Here is a 14117-nt window from a genome sequence, read left to right as displayed (position 1 = left end):
TAACCAGTCTAACAAATGAATGCTTTGGGGTAGCAATATCTGTTAAAATAAAAAACAAAGTAAAAAATAAAAAAAAAATATATTTGCACTAGACAATATTAAAAATAGAAATAAATATAAGGTCTGTATGCCCCCTCAAAGTGACTGACAAGCTTAAAGAGCAATTTCAGAAGAAATAAGACCTATCTTGATTTCATAGATCCTGGCAATCTGGAGAAGAAGAAAAAGAGAAAAAGAAAAACAGCTGTGTTCATTAATTGGGAAATAATTTGAAGTAACATATTTAGAAAACTTGGTGCTGCTTAAGGAATATTTATGGAGAGAAACAGCTCATCATCTAAGTGAATTGTTCACTTCAGTGGGAATGTGAGCTGCTGCAGTCCATTGTTATTTTCTGTCTTTGGTACTTTTTCATTGTTTTCCAGTGTTCGCTGCAATCCTGGATTGGCCTGGTAGAGGCTCACAGAGCACGAGGGTCGCACTTAGTCAAAACTTTCAGCGCCCTATTGCCCTTTTGGAATTTCTGAGTAGGATTATTTATTTTTTGGGGGGCACAGAATATATTGTTGAAATGGAATTTGGGAAGTGCTGGAACGTTCATAAAGTCAGACCCAATTTAAAGAGTAATTTATGCTGAAAAGAAATAGGAAAAAAAAAATCACCTTTTTTTGACTTTCAAATGATGCTTAAGAATAATAACTTTGGCTTGTTAAGTGCTTTTTTTTTTTCAATCAAGAGGGATCTTTTACCTATTCAGTAAAAAGGATAGTAAAACAAAATGCAAAGCAGAATGATATAGATTATTTTTTTTTTTTTTTTGTCTCAATATTTGGAGTTCTCATTTAATTGTAAAGAAAACTGTTTCAGCTTGACTCTGAAACATTTATATATTCATTGCCTTCAGCACCACCTGTCTATAAACAAGGACTTGCACAGCTTTGCTGGATAGGGATTTTTTTAGTGTCCCAGCCATTAAACTTACTGTGATGTGGCATCAGAAGTATATATCCCTTGCTGGTGTTACTGTGTCATGATGAATCTTATGCTTCCTGTAATCACTGTGCATTTATCAAAGTTCTTTGGTACCTTTATGAAACATCCCTTCTGGCACCCTGTTTTCTAGTGCACCATGGGTACCTATTGAGTTTTTCCTCTTTGAAACTTTTCTCAGTTCTCAAATCCAGTTAAATTTTCTTATGTGTTGTTTTTTTGAACTTCTTTTTACTCTTAGTGAAACTGTCTCCACTCACACATGATTCATTGGTAGCTTAGAAGAAATTCTGCATTTTGTAAGCAAACATCTTGCAAAGCAAACAAGGATGGTTCACAAGATTATTCTTGAGCAAATTTCCCTCTGTGGATCAACAAACAAGACACAGCAGATGATGCTGAATAAATCTACAAAACACATAGAGAAAAGAGAAATCAGCTGTTTTGCTGCTTCTATCTCCTTCCCCATCCCCAATCATACACCTTACAAATCCACGCATATGACATTTTGTTGGGTTTTTGGTTTAGTTTCTTTTCTGCATATGAAATTTTAGCTTAAAAACGTAGGCAGATCTATAAAATATATTTTCTCCCTTTTGACATACTGTTACAAAAACTTGTGAATCAGCTGTCATTCTTTTATACCACTTTTCTTGTAAATCCAATTAATGTTGAAAATACCTCTTTTCAGTTGTGATTTGTGTATCCATAGATGCTATACTGTCATATCAGCAAAACGCTTTTTTTCAAATGCGGTATGGGAAAATTCAGAGTATACTATGGTGATTGTAAAAAGAAAATCTTGTGGTGTTATCATTTGCTTTTAATATCTAAGAAGTTAATATTTGCAAAACTGAAAAATTACTAGTGGAGCAGGATGGCTGGGTTAACTGTGGCATATAGGCATTTTTTTTAATGTTGATGAAATTCATGCCCACGTAGGTAGACTTGGGCCTTTTCACAAAGGTGCTAGAATTTTTCTATATTTTTCTATATTTTTACTGATATGTCATTCTGCATCATCATTGTGAAGCAGGATTAAAATTTTTCTTCTTTCTGTCATTACTCAGGCAGTGAAATTTTGGTTCTCAAATTGTTTCTCTTCACATGGGTGTACTCTGTAGTGTGGGTATAATTTTGTCTTCTATTTTTCCTTTTTAGACAATCTTTGTATGTCACTGATATCTGAAGACTGCTCAGCAGTCTTCTCTTGACAAAGTTGGTGGTGTCAGTCTAGTTCTCAGTGTTCAATAAATAAGCTAAACGACTATCCAATAGGTCAAAAACTGTAGACAAAAGTAAAGGATGGGCAGGGTATGGTGTCAGGTCTTATTTTCAATATATTCTGAGTTTAGGCAAATTGCCAGCAATTCTTATGTTGTGTTTATCTTCTAATGGAAAAATAGGGGAATTCAAAGGAAGAGGATTAGCAAGACAGTAAGTTTCTGAAGCATCAAGTAAAATTAAACACTTCTATTCCATTTATAAAATGAATTTATGATGAGGTCTGATCAATACCAGGATATTTATTTAACATCCTGTCACTGAGAGACTCTTTATTAGGGAATGCAGTGATAGTACAAGAGGTAAGAGTTTTAACCGAAAAAAAAAAAAAAAAAAAAAAAAAGGTAGATTTACATTAGATAAAAGGGAGAAATTCTTCACTAGAAGGGTGGTGAGGCCCTGGCCCAGGCTGCCCAGAGGAGCTGTGGCTGTCCCATCCCTGGCAGCGCCAAAGGCCAGGCTAGATGGGGCTGGGGGCAGCCCAGGCTGGTGGTGGTGGGGGTCCTTGCCCATGACAGGGGGTTGGGACTGGTTGGGCTTTGAGGTCCCTCCCAACCCAAGATTTTCTATGATTCTATGAAAACAAATAGATTCCCGTGTTTGTGTGAAAATCAGATAAAAGCGCTCATGTCCAAACCAGAAATGAATGAGCTCCATGTATCACTGTTTAATGCTGACATTAATACCCGATATTGCTTTGTTTATTTTTCCAGCTAGCCTATTGCTGTGGCCAAGGCTGTGTAAGACTTGTAACCATTTGAATGTTGAGTTTCATTGGTATCTCACAGATGTGCTGTTATTTTCTTATGTTGTCAGGACAGCGATGAAACTTCCTTAACGTCCAAAAGTTATATTTTGTTCTTGGAATTCTAGTTCAGTTATGGTTTTACTACGAGCCAAACAAAGGATTAAAGTCCACCGCCTCATGTTTTTCACTTATGCTAAGAAGCTGCTGTGATGTAGTGTGTGAATACCCGGCAGACATGTTCTGTAGTAGCTGTAGCCTGAGAAACCTGTTCTTAGGCTTCTAGAGTTGTGGGGCTCAGTAAATTGTATGCAGGGCATCTTCCTTATTCATTCAGAAAAGCACCTTTTCATTGAGGACAAGAAGTTCAACAGTCCCAGTAGCCAAATTTGTATCCACGCGTCTGGTTTATGCTTCTAAAGATGTTTAGGTATGAAAAGATGCAAACTGATAGCTAGTTCATTTCTCAATACCCTCATGGTGCCTTATTCATGAAACCATTGCATAGATACATACCTATCGTTATAACTAAACTTAAATTGCATGTCAGTCTCTTCAGGTTTTACTACTTGAAGTGCTGGTACTTTGGTAGTGCAAGTTCATGGCAGTCAGGAGTACCACAATGCTTTTGAATGTTTACTTTCAGGTTCCTTGGTCCTAATGCACTTTTAGCTAAGCACCTAAGTCTGTTTATGAGCTGTTAGATGTCCTAGCAGGTGCCTCTCTACATAGCTATATATCTAAGTATGTTTGTGGATTTGCCCTTCCATTATATTCTAACAGAACTTGGTAGAAAAACCACCATCCCAGAAATTTTTATTTTGTTTCCAACTGCTTTAATGCTGGCATTGCTCTGATGAGTTTAAAAAAAGCATTTTGAGCATTGGAATGCAAATTAACATACCAAGCAATTAAAGTCAATTAAAACAGGATGCAGTGTAATTAGAAACAGTTGTGTTCACATTTTATATTCAGAGAGGTTTGATGTGCTGAAAGAAAAGAAAATAATTTCAGAAACTTTTAATGCCTACAGATGTGATGATGATAATAATGGCATACGATTTCTAAAATGCCTCGTCCTCCCTCACCTTACGAGCTCTTGAGAAGCATGATAAAATTAGTGCAGTGACAACTGATACGCTGGACACAATGGAATTAAATGGCTTAACACACAGGGAGACTCAAACACCACCTACAAGTGATGGCCTTCTCTCCCCTTTCTGAGCACAATATGTATGCCCGCTGCAGTCCCAGAGAAACTAATACCCTTGTGAGCTCTATGAGCATTAACACCAACAATGTCTGTTGGCTCAGTAACGGTGTATTTTTTTTGTGCTTTTTTTTGGTATCTCTCTTTTTTTTTTTTATCCCTTTCATTGTTTTGGATATCTGTATTAGCATTTATTGCCAGAAATACTGAGGCAGTCTTGCTCCCTATCATCTTCCTAGATGGTAACCAGAAAGGAAGGAGAGTCTTCATTCTTCTGAAGCTGACGGACACCTATTCTTATAATAAAAGGTGTTAGATGTTGTGTTTCTAGTACTTGCAATAATGTTAATAGGTATGGAAGGCATTCTGAAAAGAAAGCAGGAAACTGAAGTGTAGCTCTGCAAGCCTGGATGGTTGCTGTGGGATTGTGGACTGTTCAAGGGTAGCTTTACCTGATGTTTCATAGAGATAAGCAGTTTTAGCTCTTCTTCATTGATGTGAGTGAGAAAATACATCCAAAGGCACTTGGGAAGAAATCTGTTTTTACAAAACTGCAATCTGTTTACTAATGTAAAATGTTTCAAGGCAGTGGCAGGATGCTCAAGAGATAGTAGGCTGCAAACTAGTATAGTTAATGAAGCATGATGCAATGAAATGTTACTTTTTAAACTAATAGGCATTCAGGTGCAATACCTTCTGTGTCATCGAATGGATATCTCTACTGACTATTCCCATTATAAACAACTATTGATTTAAATGAGGAAGAAAAATAGCTGTCAAAGAATTAAATATAAAAACATGAAAATTCATTTCTAGCTGTGCTGTCCTCTCCACCCAATACAAGACTCAGATCGGAATCATGTCCATTCTGTATTTCTTTTTTACTTCTTAATAACTCATTATCTGTTTTTATTTGGAACCTCACTGTAGAGATACAACCTCTCTTTGAGACAAGTTCTATTTGTTCTCAGTTAGGTTTGCTTTTCCACTAACAGTCAGTGATAATAGATGGAAACACTGGGATAAAACTGTCTATTTTGCACTGTATTGACCTATGAATTAATCAATTCAGGATTTTGCAACCAATAGGATTATATTGGTTGGCTCAATTTCCTGGGAAAATAATGATTTGTATTTTCAAAATACTTAAGGTACCTGAAAGGTATGTAGGTACTTAGTTCCTATTCAGGTCAGGAAGAATAAGGTGTTGAATTATAACTTGGGCAGCTAGACACATTCGAAGCTCTGCTGTGTGATTTTAACTTCCCCTTTTTTATTTTGTATTTGGAATTATGTGCACAGCACTGTCTGAAAATCAAATTTCAGTTAATTTGTCACTGAAAATGTGTTTTTCTTATTATGGGTATGTTCTCTGATGTATATTTTTCATTTAAATAAGCATGAGCCAGTTAATGAACTTCTAAGTTTAAAAAGCCTGTATTTGAGAGCTATGCAAGTTATATTTTTTTACCGTGTTTTCCCCCACATTCTTACATAATTTTGACTTGTGCAAGGCAGAGATATGTAAGAGCATCACTCATTTTAGGATGTTTTCTATCTAGTTTGCACAGGTAAAAGTAGTTACAAAGGCTAACGGAAAATTAAGTTTAAGGTAGAGTACTATTAAAAGGGAATATTTGTAGTGACATGGAACCTATTAGCTAAACCATTTTCAATTTTGAATAGTTATATATGGCTCTCAGGTATGTGACAATAGGAGAAATTCTGCTATTTTTTTTTTCTTTAGAAAATAGAACTTGCAGGTTTCCAGAAACATTCAGTTGCTCTCCATGTACAAAGTATAATAATTTTTGAAATAATCTCATTCGTGAAAATAGAAATTGCTGGGTTTGAGCACTTAAGAAATCCTACCTTAAGGTGCTTTGTATGATAAAGGTAATATAGCAAATTGCCAGGGGATATACGTAGTATTTAACCTTTAGGCTTGATTAAATACTTTTTACTCAAGCATGCACATGCAGAAAAAGTAGTTTTATGAGATACCAGCTTAGTAATTACTAGATGACTGAGAGTTCACTGCAGATACTGCTATGCAATACGTATAAGATTATGCAATGAATTATCTGTTATGATAATCAGTTTTCTTGTATCAGTGTTTGGAATAGTACATGGTATAGTACATATGTACACTATATACATGTGGTATAGTGGCTAGTTGCCTGTCACAAACCAAGAGTAAATAATACACTTAGAGAACTTCGCAGTCTCTCTATAAAAAAGTGTTGACCTTTCCTTACGAGAAGGTAATATGGCTGGAGGACAAAATTGACCTGTATGAAAACAAGGGCGTCAAAAGCCCCTTTCCCTCCAGAAAATGATTTAATTGTGCTGGTTTTTGTTGTTACTGTTGTTGTTTTTTGTTTGTTTGTTTTAATGTTATAGCAAAATAAAGGATGCTCTTTGTTGCACTTGTAAGAAAATATTTTTCTAATGATTACTTCTTCTTGCTAGGTTGTATATGTAACAGCCACGTTTCCCTATATCATGCTGATGATTCTTCTGATTCGAGGAGTAACATTGCCGGGTGCTTCTGAGGGGATAAAATTCTACTTGTACCCTGACCTTTCTCGACTCTCTGACCCACAGGTAGGATCATGGTCCATGTGTTTATTTTCCTCCCTGACTGTGAAAAACTGCAAGAGTTTCTTGATTTTAAATTCTGAACGTCGATGATTGCTGGATAGTTGTTTATTGTTAGAGATCTGGAATTGCGGATAGGGCTTTAAAACCATCAGTAGTTACAGTTGTTGGAACATATTATTCTTTTAGTAGAGAAATACCCTGGCTGATAAATCAGAATTTTCAGAAGTGCTCTGTTGCAGTGCTTCTTCTGCCACTTTGGGGCAAGAGCATTGCTACTGGTTTCAAAGAGAACAATTTTGATGAAGCCTTAAGCATTTTAGAGTTGTACCTTTCTGTCCTCATTACAAATCAAAATTTTAATGAAGAGTAGTATAGAAATTAGTCATTCAGGTGATCATAGCCTTTGAAGTGGAAGTCTTCATTTTTTTAGTTACTTTCAGAGTAGAGTTGAACATGGAAATACTGGGTTGATTTTTTTTTCAGTGACAGATTAGTACAATAAAATAGTTATTATATATCACTCATCTGATATTAAAGAGGGAAAATGACACAAACTCTGTAAGAGCTCTCTATAAGAGCTTGTGAAGTTGCAAATAGCATTTTGTTTATCTAGTTTGACAATGTAAAAGATATTAGACAGTGTTATTCCTAACCCTGTTATAATATTAAATGGATCCTGAGATGGAGATAAAAGAGAAAGTGTGGGAATATTTGTCAAAATTATTATTTTTTTTTAAGTACGCAATTTTGGTTACTGAAAATGTGTTAGCAGAAGTGCTTTTTTGCAGATGACGATACAGGAAACCCTTCAGGTTATTTCTCTGAAGCTTCTAAAACAATTGTTTCATGTAAAGGTCACCTTTAACAATTAATATTTCTAAAAACAAATGAAAAAAAAGGATTAGAAAGAAAAAATGTATTTAGAATACAGAAAATTTCAGGTGCAAATTTTATCGTGTTGGCACTTTTGGGCTCCATGGTGTTTCCACCATTTTATGCCAGCATAGATGAGAGGTAAAAAGGGCTGTGGAAATGGAGTTAGATCCCCAGTTATGTGCCATGGCTTTGTAACAGATTAATAGCCTTAATCTTGCTTAGAGGTGTCTACAGTGCACCTTTGAAATTAGCACAGTAACAGGAAAAAAAAAAACGGTAGGATTCTCTGACATGCTCCCATTTATTTTTTGCAACATAAAATAGGCTCAGGCTCTAGTAAATTCAGCAAGGCAGGTTTCAGATTCAACAAAGCAATTTCAGATGAACCCAATACGTTTTAACTCAGCAGAGACAAGAAATGTGACTGTCATACATGTACCTGAGAGCATGGATGGCATACTTTATGTTCAATTTTAACTAGGGCTTCACTCTGCAGTGTCAAGGTGCTGAAGTGCTGAGTACTCTTTTCTTGTACTGCACCAAGATGGTTCGCCCACCTCTGAAGTCCGTCAACTTAATGAGAGCAGGAGGTGGTCCTGCTGCTTAAATGTCGCTTCCTTCATTTGTCCACTGTTGTGTGTGAGGCCTTTAAACAGGATTTTGCTATGTATGTGGATTTTTCACATGCTACTGTCACCCTTACTTCTGTTCTTCAATGAAGGAGGGCATGCAAGCTTAAGCTACGTTATTGTCGGGTTGTAAGGGGTTTTTATATGCCTATTTACTATACTATTTCCATTTGTAAAGAAATACATTGTTGCCATGACAATTTCCAAAGCATGTAGTATTATTTCAAAGGAGGCTGTGAAGTACAAAGCTCTTAAGACACGTGTGGGTATATCTGTTGGTCCCACACATACAGCTCAGCTGATACCAGAACATCTTTTGGGAAGGCTTAATATTTTGCTTTAACAAGCCAACTTTTTTCCTCCATCTCAATGTGTCTTTGCCTAATGCATTTCCATACTTACAGCATTCAGTATTTTAAAGATTCAGCTCATTTTTGTGGAAAAGAAGCTGAAATAGAATGGGCCACAATAGGGGTTATGAACAATAATAGATAATAATAGAGATTGCTTATTTGTAGTATGGGTGGTGAAATGTTTTTAGAGCATTATTTTTATGTTGAAAAAAAAAAAACTTTCACTGAAGTTGAAATGTTTTGTTGAGACTAATCAATTCTGGCAGAATATTTGAAGAAAGATTTCTGACCTATATGTAGGACCTATAGTCACTTTGCAACAAATAGGGAAAGTTTCACTTCTCAATCTTTAAAATAAAACCAAAAAAAAAAAAAGGCACAAATCAATTTATTTAAAAAAAAAAAAAAAGTCAAAATGGAATTGCTTCAGCTTTATTGCAACCTTTAATAGTAAAATAGTGATAATGTAACTATACACACACATTTCCATTTTATGGAAAAGTAGAACGTGCTAAAGTTCAAAACCATGAATTTTTGTATCAAAACTATTCCACAAACCTCTTCTGAATTTGTTCTAAAGGTTTTTGCAAAGGAGCAAGTAGAAGTCATCTGAAATAACCTTGATATTTGTGCTTCCAGTTTTCATCTCCACTCTTGTTTGTTTGGATTTGCTCCACAATATCAAAGCAATAATGCATGTGTACTACCAGAAGTTGTTTTCCTCTTTAGTTGGAGGTCTGTTTAAATAACGTTCCAAGAAGACTCTGTGTGTCTGTATTAAGATAGCAGTATTTGATCCACGGTGCCAAATATGTTTACTGTGGATTAAATAAATTAAATTTCTCTTCAAGGCTCACTTTAGTTTGAAGTTCTTGAATCTTTTGTCTTTGTGTAATTTGCATTCCATGGTTCATTTTAGCTTTCTAAGCAGCTATTCATCTGTCTTTTCAGTTCCTTTTAGAACACAGCACTTGAAAGCTCTATTTCATTTTTATATTCTGTCTTTTCAGTAGACTAGATCCTCTTGGTCTGAAAATGCCATCTTTTGTCCTGTGTGTCTGTAGGGCTCATACCAAACACTTTTCATTATAATTGTGGAGTAGTATATTTTAGCTTCAGTAATGCTTTGTTTCACCAGCAGTGAGGTCTCTGTAGCTCCATGTTCAAACTGGCTTGAAATATGTCCCTCTACCTCTGATCTGGAAGATATAGTTGCTGTTCATAGCTTAAATATGGGGTCTTTCCTGAGCTACAACTCACACAAAAGAAGTGTTTTGCAAAGTTAACAGGATTGTTATGCATTTTGTGTGCAAGTCTGACTCAGAATATCGTTCTGGTTGTCTCTCTCAACAGATTCAAGTCACTTAATATGTAATAGTGCTTAAGTGTGTGGTTTTTACTGCTGAGTGATTACTTTTTTTTTTTTTTTTTTTTTGAGAAAAGATTTGATTCCCAATAATGGGATTTTCCTAACACTTATGCACGGAAGAGATTTAAAACTCTTTGTTAGGGAGTAGCAGACATAAGTTTGATGGATCAGGATATAACTATATTGTAAATTTAATCCCTCCTGCAGCAGTGGATTCTTAAAATGAGGAAGGGAATAAAAATAAAGCCTTCTTGTTTATTTTGTGCTTGTATGCTAATAACTGGCTGAGTTACTGCTTTATATTTAAAACAAACAAAACAGCAGATATTGTTTTAATTGAAATATTCTTTATATCTTCTGTAGGTATGAGCATGCCAACATATTTAGGGTTGCGGTCTTCTCTGAATAGTCAGTGCTTACCAAAATCTTGAACAAATCTAATTGCCCTGGCTTTTGGGACTGGATTGCACACCAGAATGCATTTCCATGTGGAAGGAATGCCAGTTGTACTTTATCTCTGATATAAGCTCACATGATAAGCATGATAAATGAATGACAGAGCAAATTACATAAAAGGCACAGGAAAATCTGAGCCATCATGGTTAGGATTGATTTTAAATTTCTCTGATCTTTTATTTGCAGTAGAAAAGTGTGAATGTTGCAGTAAAATTTCTGATGGCAGAAGTATTTCCACAATGCGCCTCTAGTAGCTGTGTGAGTTCAGCTGTTAGGTAGCTGTGACTGTATTCTTGCATGCCCCTCTACTCTCTGATGTCTGCGTCTTCTCTGAAAGACAGAGACAAAAGATAAAAATAGGTGATTTTTTAAAAAAAAGTTGTCTTCAGAGAGGACCTCTAGTACTTTGGTTGTGTCCTTGTTCCAGTTACACTTAATTTCGTCATGACAGGAGACCAAGTTATGGGGAAAAATGATATTGTATGGGGAATTAGGATTAGAAAGAAAGGAAGAGGACAGTGACATGTTAGAATAAAAGAAATAGTTTGACAAGTTTGCCTGCAATAAAAACACTGACTTAAAAAAAAAAAAAAAAAAAAAAAGTCTAACATTCAGCATGATTTTATCTTTAAATTTTTAATTGATATATTCTTTTTTGAAATAATTTTTGAAATTATTTATCTTTAAATAAATCTAAGTAGTCTAAAATAAGTTTTCCCCCTCCCCCCCCCCAATGGTCTTATACATCTAATGAACAATTCCACATTACTTTCCACCTCATAAACCCCAAGAAATAAATTGTTATCAAGTGTGTAATGACAGAATAACAAGGCTTGGATGAGACCTCCCGACGCTGCCTAGGCCAGTGCTGTGCCCAAAGGAAGGAAAATCTGATAAGGTTACTCAGGGTATGGTCTGGGTGAGTTTTGAACTCAGTGGACAGAAATTTCACAACTTATTCCAGTGTTTGACCACCTTCTTGGTGACTTTTTTTCTTTTAATCAGAATTTTCTTTTAAACATAATTTTCCATGTTTCAACTTAATGCCTAGTGCCTGTTGTCCTGCGTCTGTGCTCTTACTCGGTTTCTCAAGAGTTTGACTCTTGTCTGGTTTTCTTCCATGCAGCAAGGGAACAGAGCAACCAGATTTCTTAGTTTTATCTTTCTGAGTCTGGGCAAATCCAGTTTTTGTCATCTGTAATGTTCTCCAATTCCCTTAACTATGTTGCTGGCCATCCACTGAACTTGTTCTTCTACTAGGAAGTTGTTACAGTACTCCACATTGTCACGAGTGCCAAATAGAGGGGATGCATCACTTCCCTCAGCCTGTTGTATAGACTTTTGCTAATACAGGACAGGATGCAATTGAATTTGTTGGATGAAGGCACCCTGCTGACTCATGTCTGACCTGTTCTTCTTCAGGAGCCCAGTTTTTGAGCCAGTTTGTGCCCGGTCTATGTGGCTGCATGGGGTGATTTTGTCCCAGGTGAAGGACTTTGCATTTGCTTTTTTGTATTTCATAAGGCTGATCTCACCTATTTTTCCAGATTTTTGATATCTCTCTGAATCCAGCCTTCCCTGCCAGGCCATAGATCACTCTCCCCAGTTTAACATCATCCACCAATCTGCTGAAAGAGCACTCTATCCTGTCACCCACACTGTTAACAAGACAAAATGTTAAATAGCATTATCTCCTGCACTGGTCACTCACTGGCATCACTAATAACAGCCAACCAGTTGCACTTTGCATCATGATTCTTTGATCTGGCAGTCCAGCCAGTTATCCAATCAATTTGAAAAAGACTTCCAAGAGGACTTTTTCCATAACTTTCCTTGGCACTGAGGTTTGGTTGACTGGATTGTACCTCACTGGATCTTCTTTCCTGCCCTCTTGAAATTGAGTAAAAAGCTTGTATTTTTCCAGGCATCAAGAACTTCCTCCAATTGTTATGACCTTTCAAAGATAAGAGAAAGCATCCTTGCGATGATGCCCTTTGTACTTTCGGATGCATCTTGTTGAGTTCTATGGACCTTGTATGTCCACTTTCTCACTCTAGAATAAACACCGTAGTCATGCTGGTATTTTATTTTTTAGGGAAATATCTCTAGCTGATATTAGAGCAAATAGCTACAGCTGTTATATGCATATGTTATATGTTCATAAGCATGCAAAATGGTCTAAAATATTCTAGTGTACCACAACATGAATGCATAGGACCTCTTGGACCTGTAGGAGCAAGTCCAGATGAAACCACAAAGCTGGAGCACCTCTCATGCGAAGCCAGGCTGAGGGAGTTGGGGTTGTTCAGCATGGAGAAGACTCTGGCAAGCCCTTACAGCGGCCTTCTGGTACCGAAAGAGGGCTGCAGGAAAGTTGGGGAGGGACTCCTTGGCAGGGGCTGTAGGGACAGGACAAGGGGTAACAGTTTGAAACTAAGAGAGGCTGGATTTAGATCAGATATAAGAAATTCTTCCTCAGAGGTTGGTGAGGCCCTGGCCCAGGCTGCCCAGAGGAGCTGTGGCTGCCCCATCCCTGGCAGTGCCCAAGGCCAGGCTGGATGGGGCTGGGGGCAGCCTGGGCTGGGGGCAGGGGTCCCTGCCCTTGGCAGTGAGTTGGGACTGGGTGTGCTTTAAGGTTCCTTCCAACCCAAGCTGTTCTATGATTCTATTATAGCAATGAACCAGAAAAAAATAAATAAATAAGCAAACACCTTTAAACTAGATAAGGCTCATAGCACAAAGATGACTCTTTCTTACGTTGCCCTCTGTCTCATAAACTTCTTTGTTAACCTGTATTTTCCTATGTGGCCATTTTCATGCTCTGTGTTTATAGAGAAAAAATAATGTTTTAGTATATTCGATATAAGTTGTAGAGAAAATGCATTTTTTCAGTAGGAATGCACTTAGAATAAATAAAATATTATTTTTGCCCCCCAAATTGCAGTTTGCATAGGTTTCTTTTCCTAGCTATTAATTTTTGAGCGTATAATTGCAACTATATTTTTTTAAAAAATATGCAAATCACCAAAAATGTTAACAACTCCTATATTTAATTAATTTAATTAGACTACACACAAAATGCGAGTGAGAGAGCTCTGAGAATACTATCTAGGTGTATAGGTAATATTTCATTAATTTCTGTTCTATTCAGCCTGGAAAAATACTTAAGAACTTACCTTTCCATAACTTTTGATTTCCATTGTTTAAAAATGCAGAATTTGAAGCAGTTAGAGCTGCAGCAGTAATGCCAGTCTGATTCTTTACCACGATCTCTCTTTAGCAGAAATAAAAATAACCCCGATTAATTCCCCGCTAATTCGTGCAGCCTTGCAACTCTAACAATCGCATCGCCATCTTGAGGCCAAATGAAGCCTATGTTTTCAGAGGCAGAATTAAAACAACTCAGCTTTAAAAGCGGGGGCAACTGTTTCACCTAAACAGAGGTCTAAGGCTGCTTTTTTTTTTTTTTTTTTTTTTTTTTTTTATGTTTGTTTTTAAACAAAACTGTAGAAGAAATAGTGATTTCATTTTCGTGTACTTTCATGCTCTGAAAACCAAGGAACCTGTATGGATTGCTGAGCAGTGGATTTCAGAACTGCAT

At 36.5% G+C, this 14117-nt stretch overlaps 1 protein-coding gene across 1 annotated transcript in view; it reads left to right on the top strand.

The window, feature by feature from the left end:
* The window catches only part of SLC6A11 (solute carrier family 6 member 11), a gene marked incomplete at both ends in the record, with an annotated part of 92399 nt that overhangs the window by 35932 nt on the left and 42350 nt on the right, over positions 1–14117 (top strand). Inside the window, one exon of the mRNA XM_084292494.1 lies at positions 6702–6836. Coding sequence (XP_084148620.1) covers positions 6702–6836 — 135 coding nt within the window. The remainder of the gene's footprint in view (positions 1–6701; positions 6837–14117) is intronic.

The sequence above is a fragment of the Netta rufina genome (assembly GCF_964035555.1).
Source record: "Netta rufina genome assembly, chromosome: 10".
Taxonomy (NCBI): domain Eukaryota; kingdom Metazoa; phylum Chordata; class Aves; order Anseriformes; family Anatidae; genus Netta; species Netta rufina.
The sequence above is the reverse complement of the archived record's forward strand: the minus strand, read 5'-3'. Positions and strand labels throughout refer to the sequence as shown.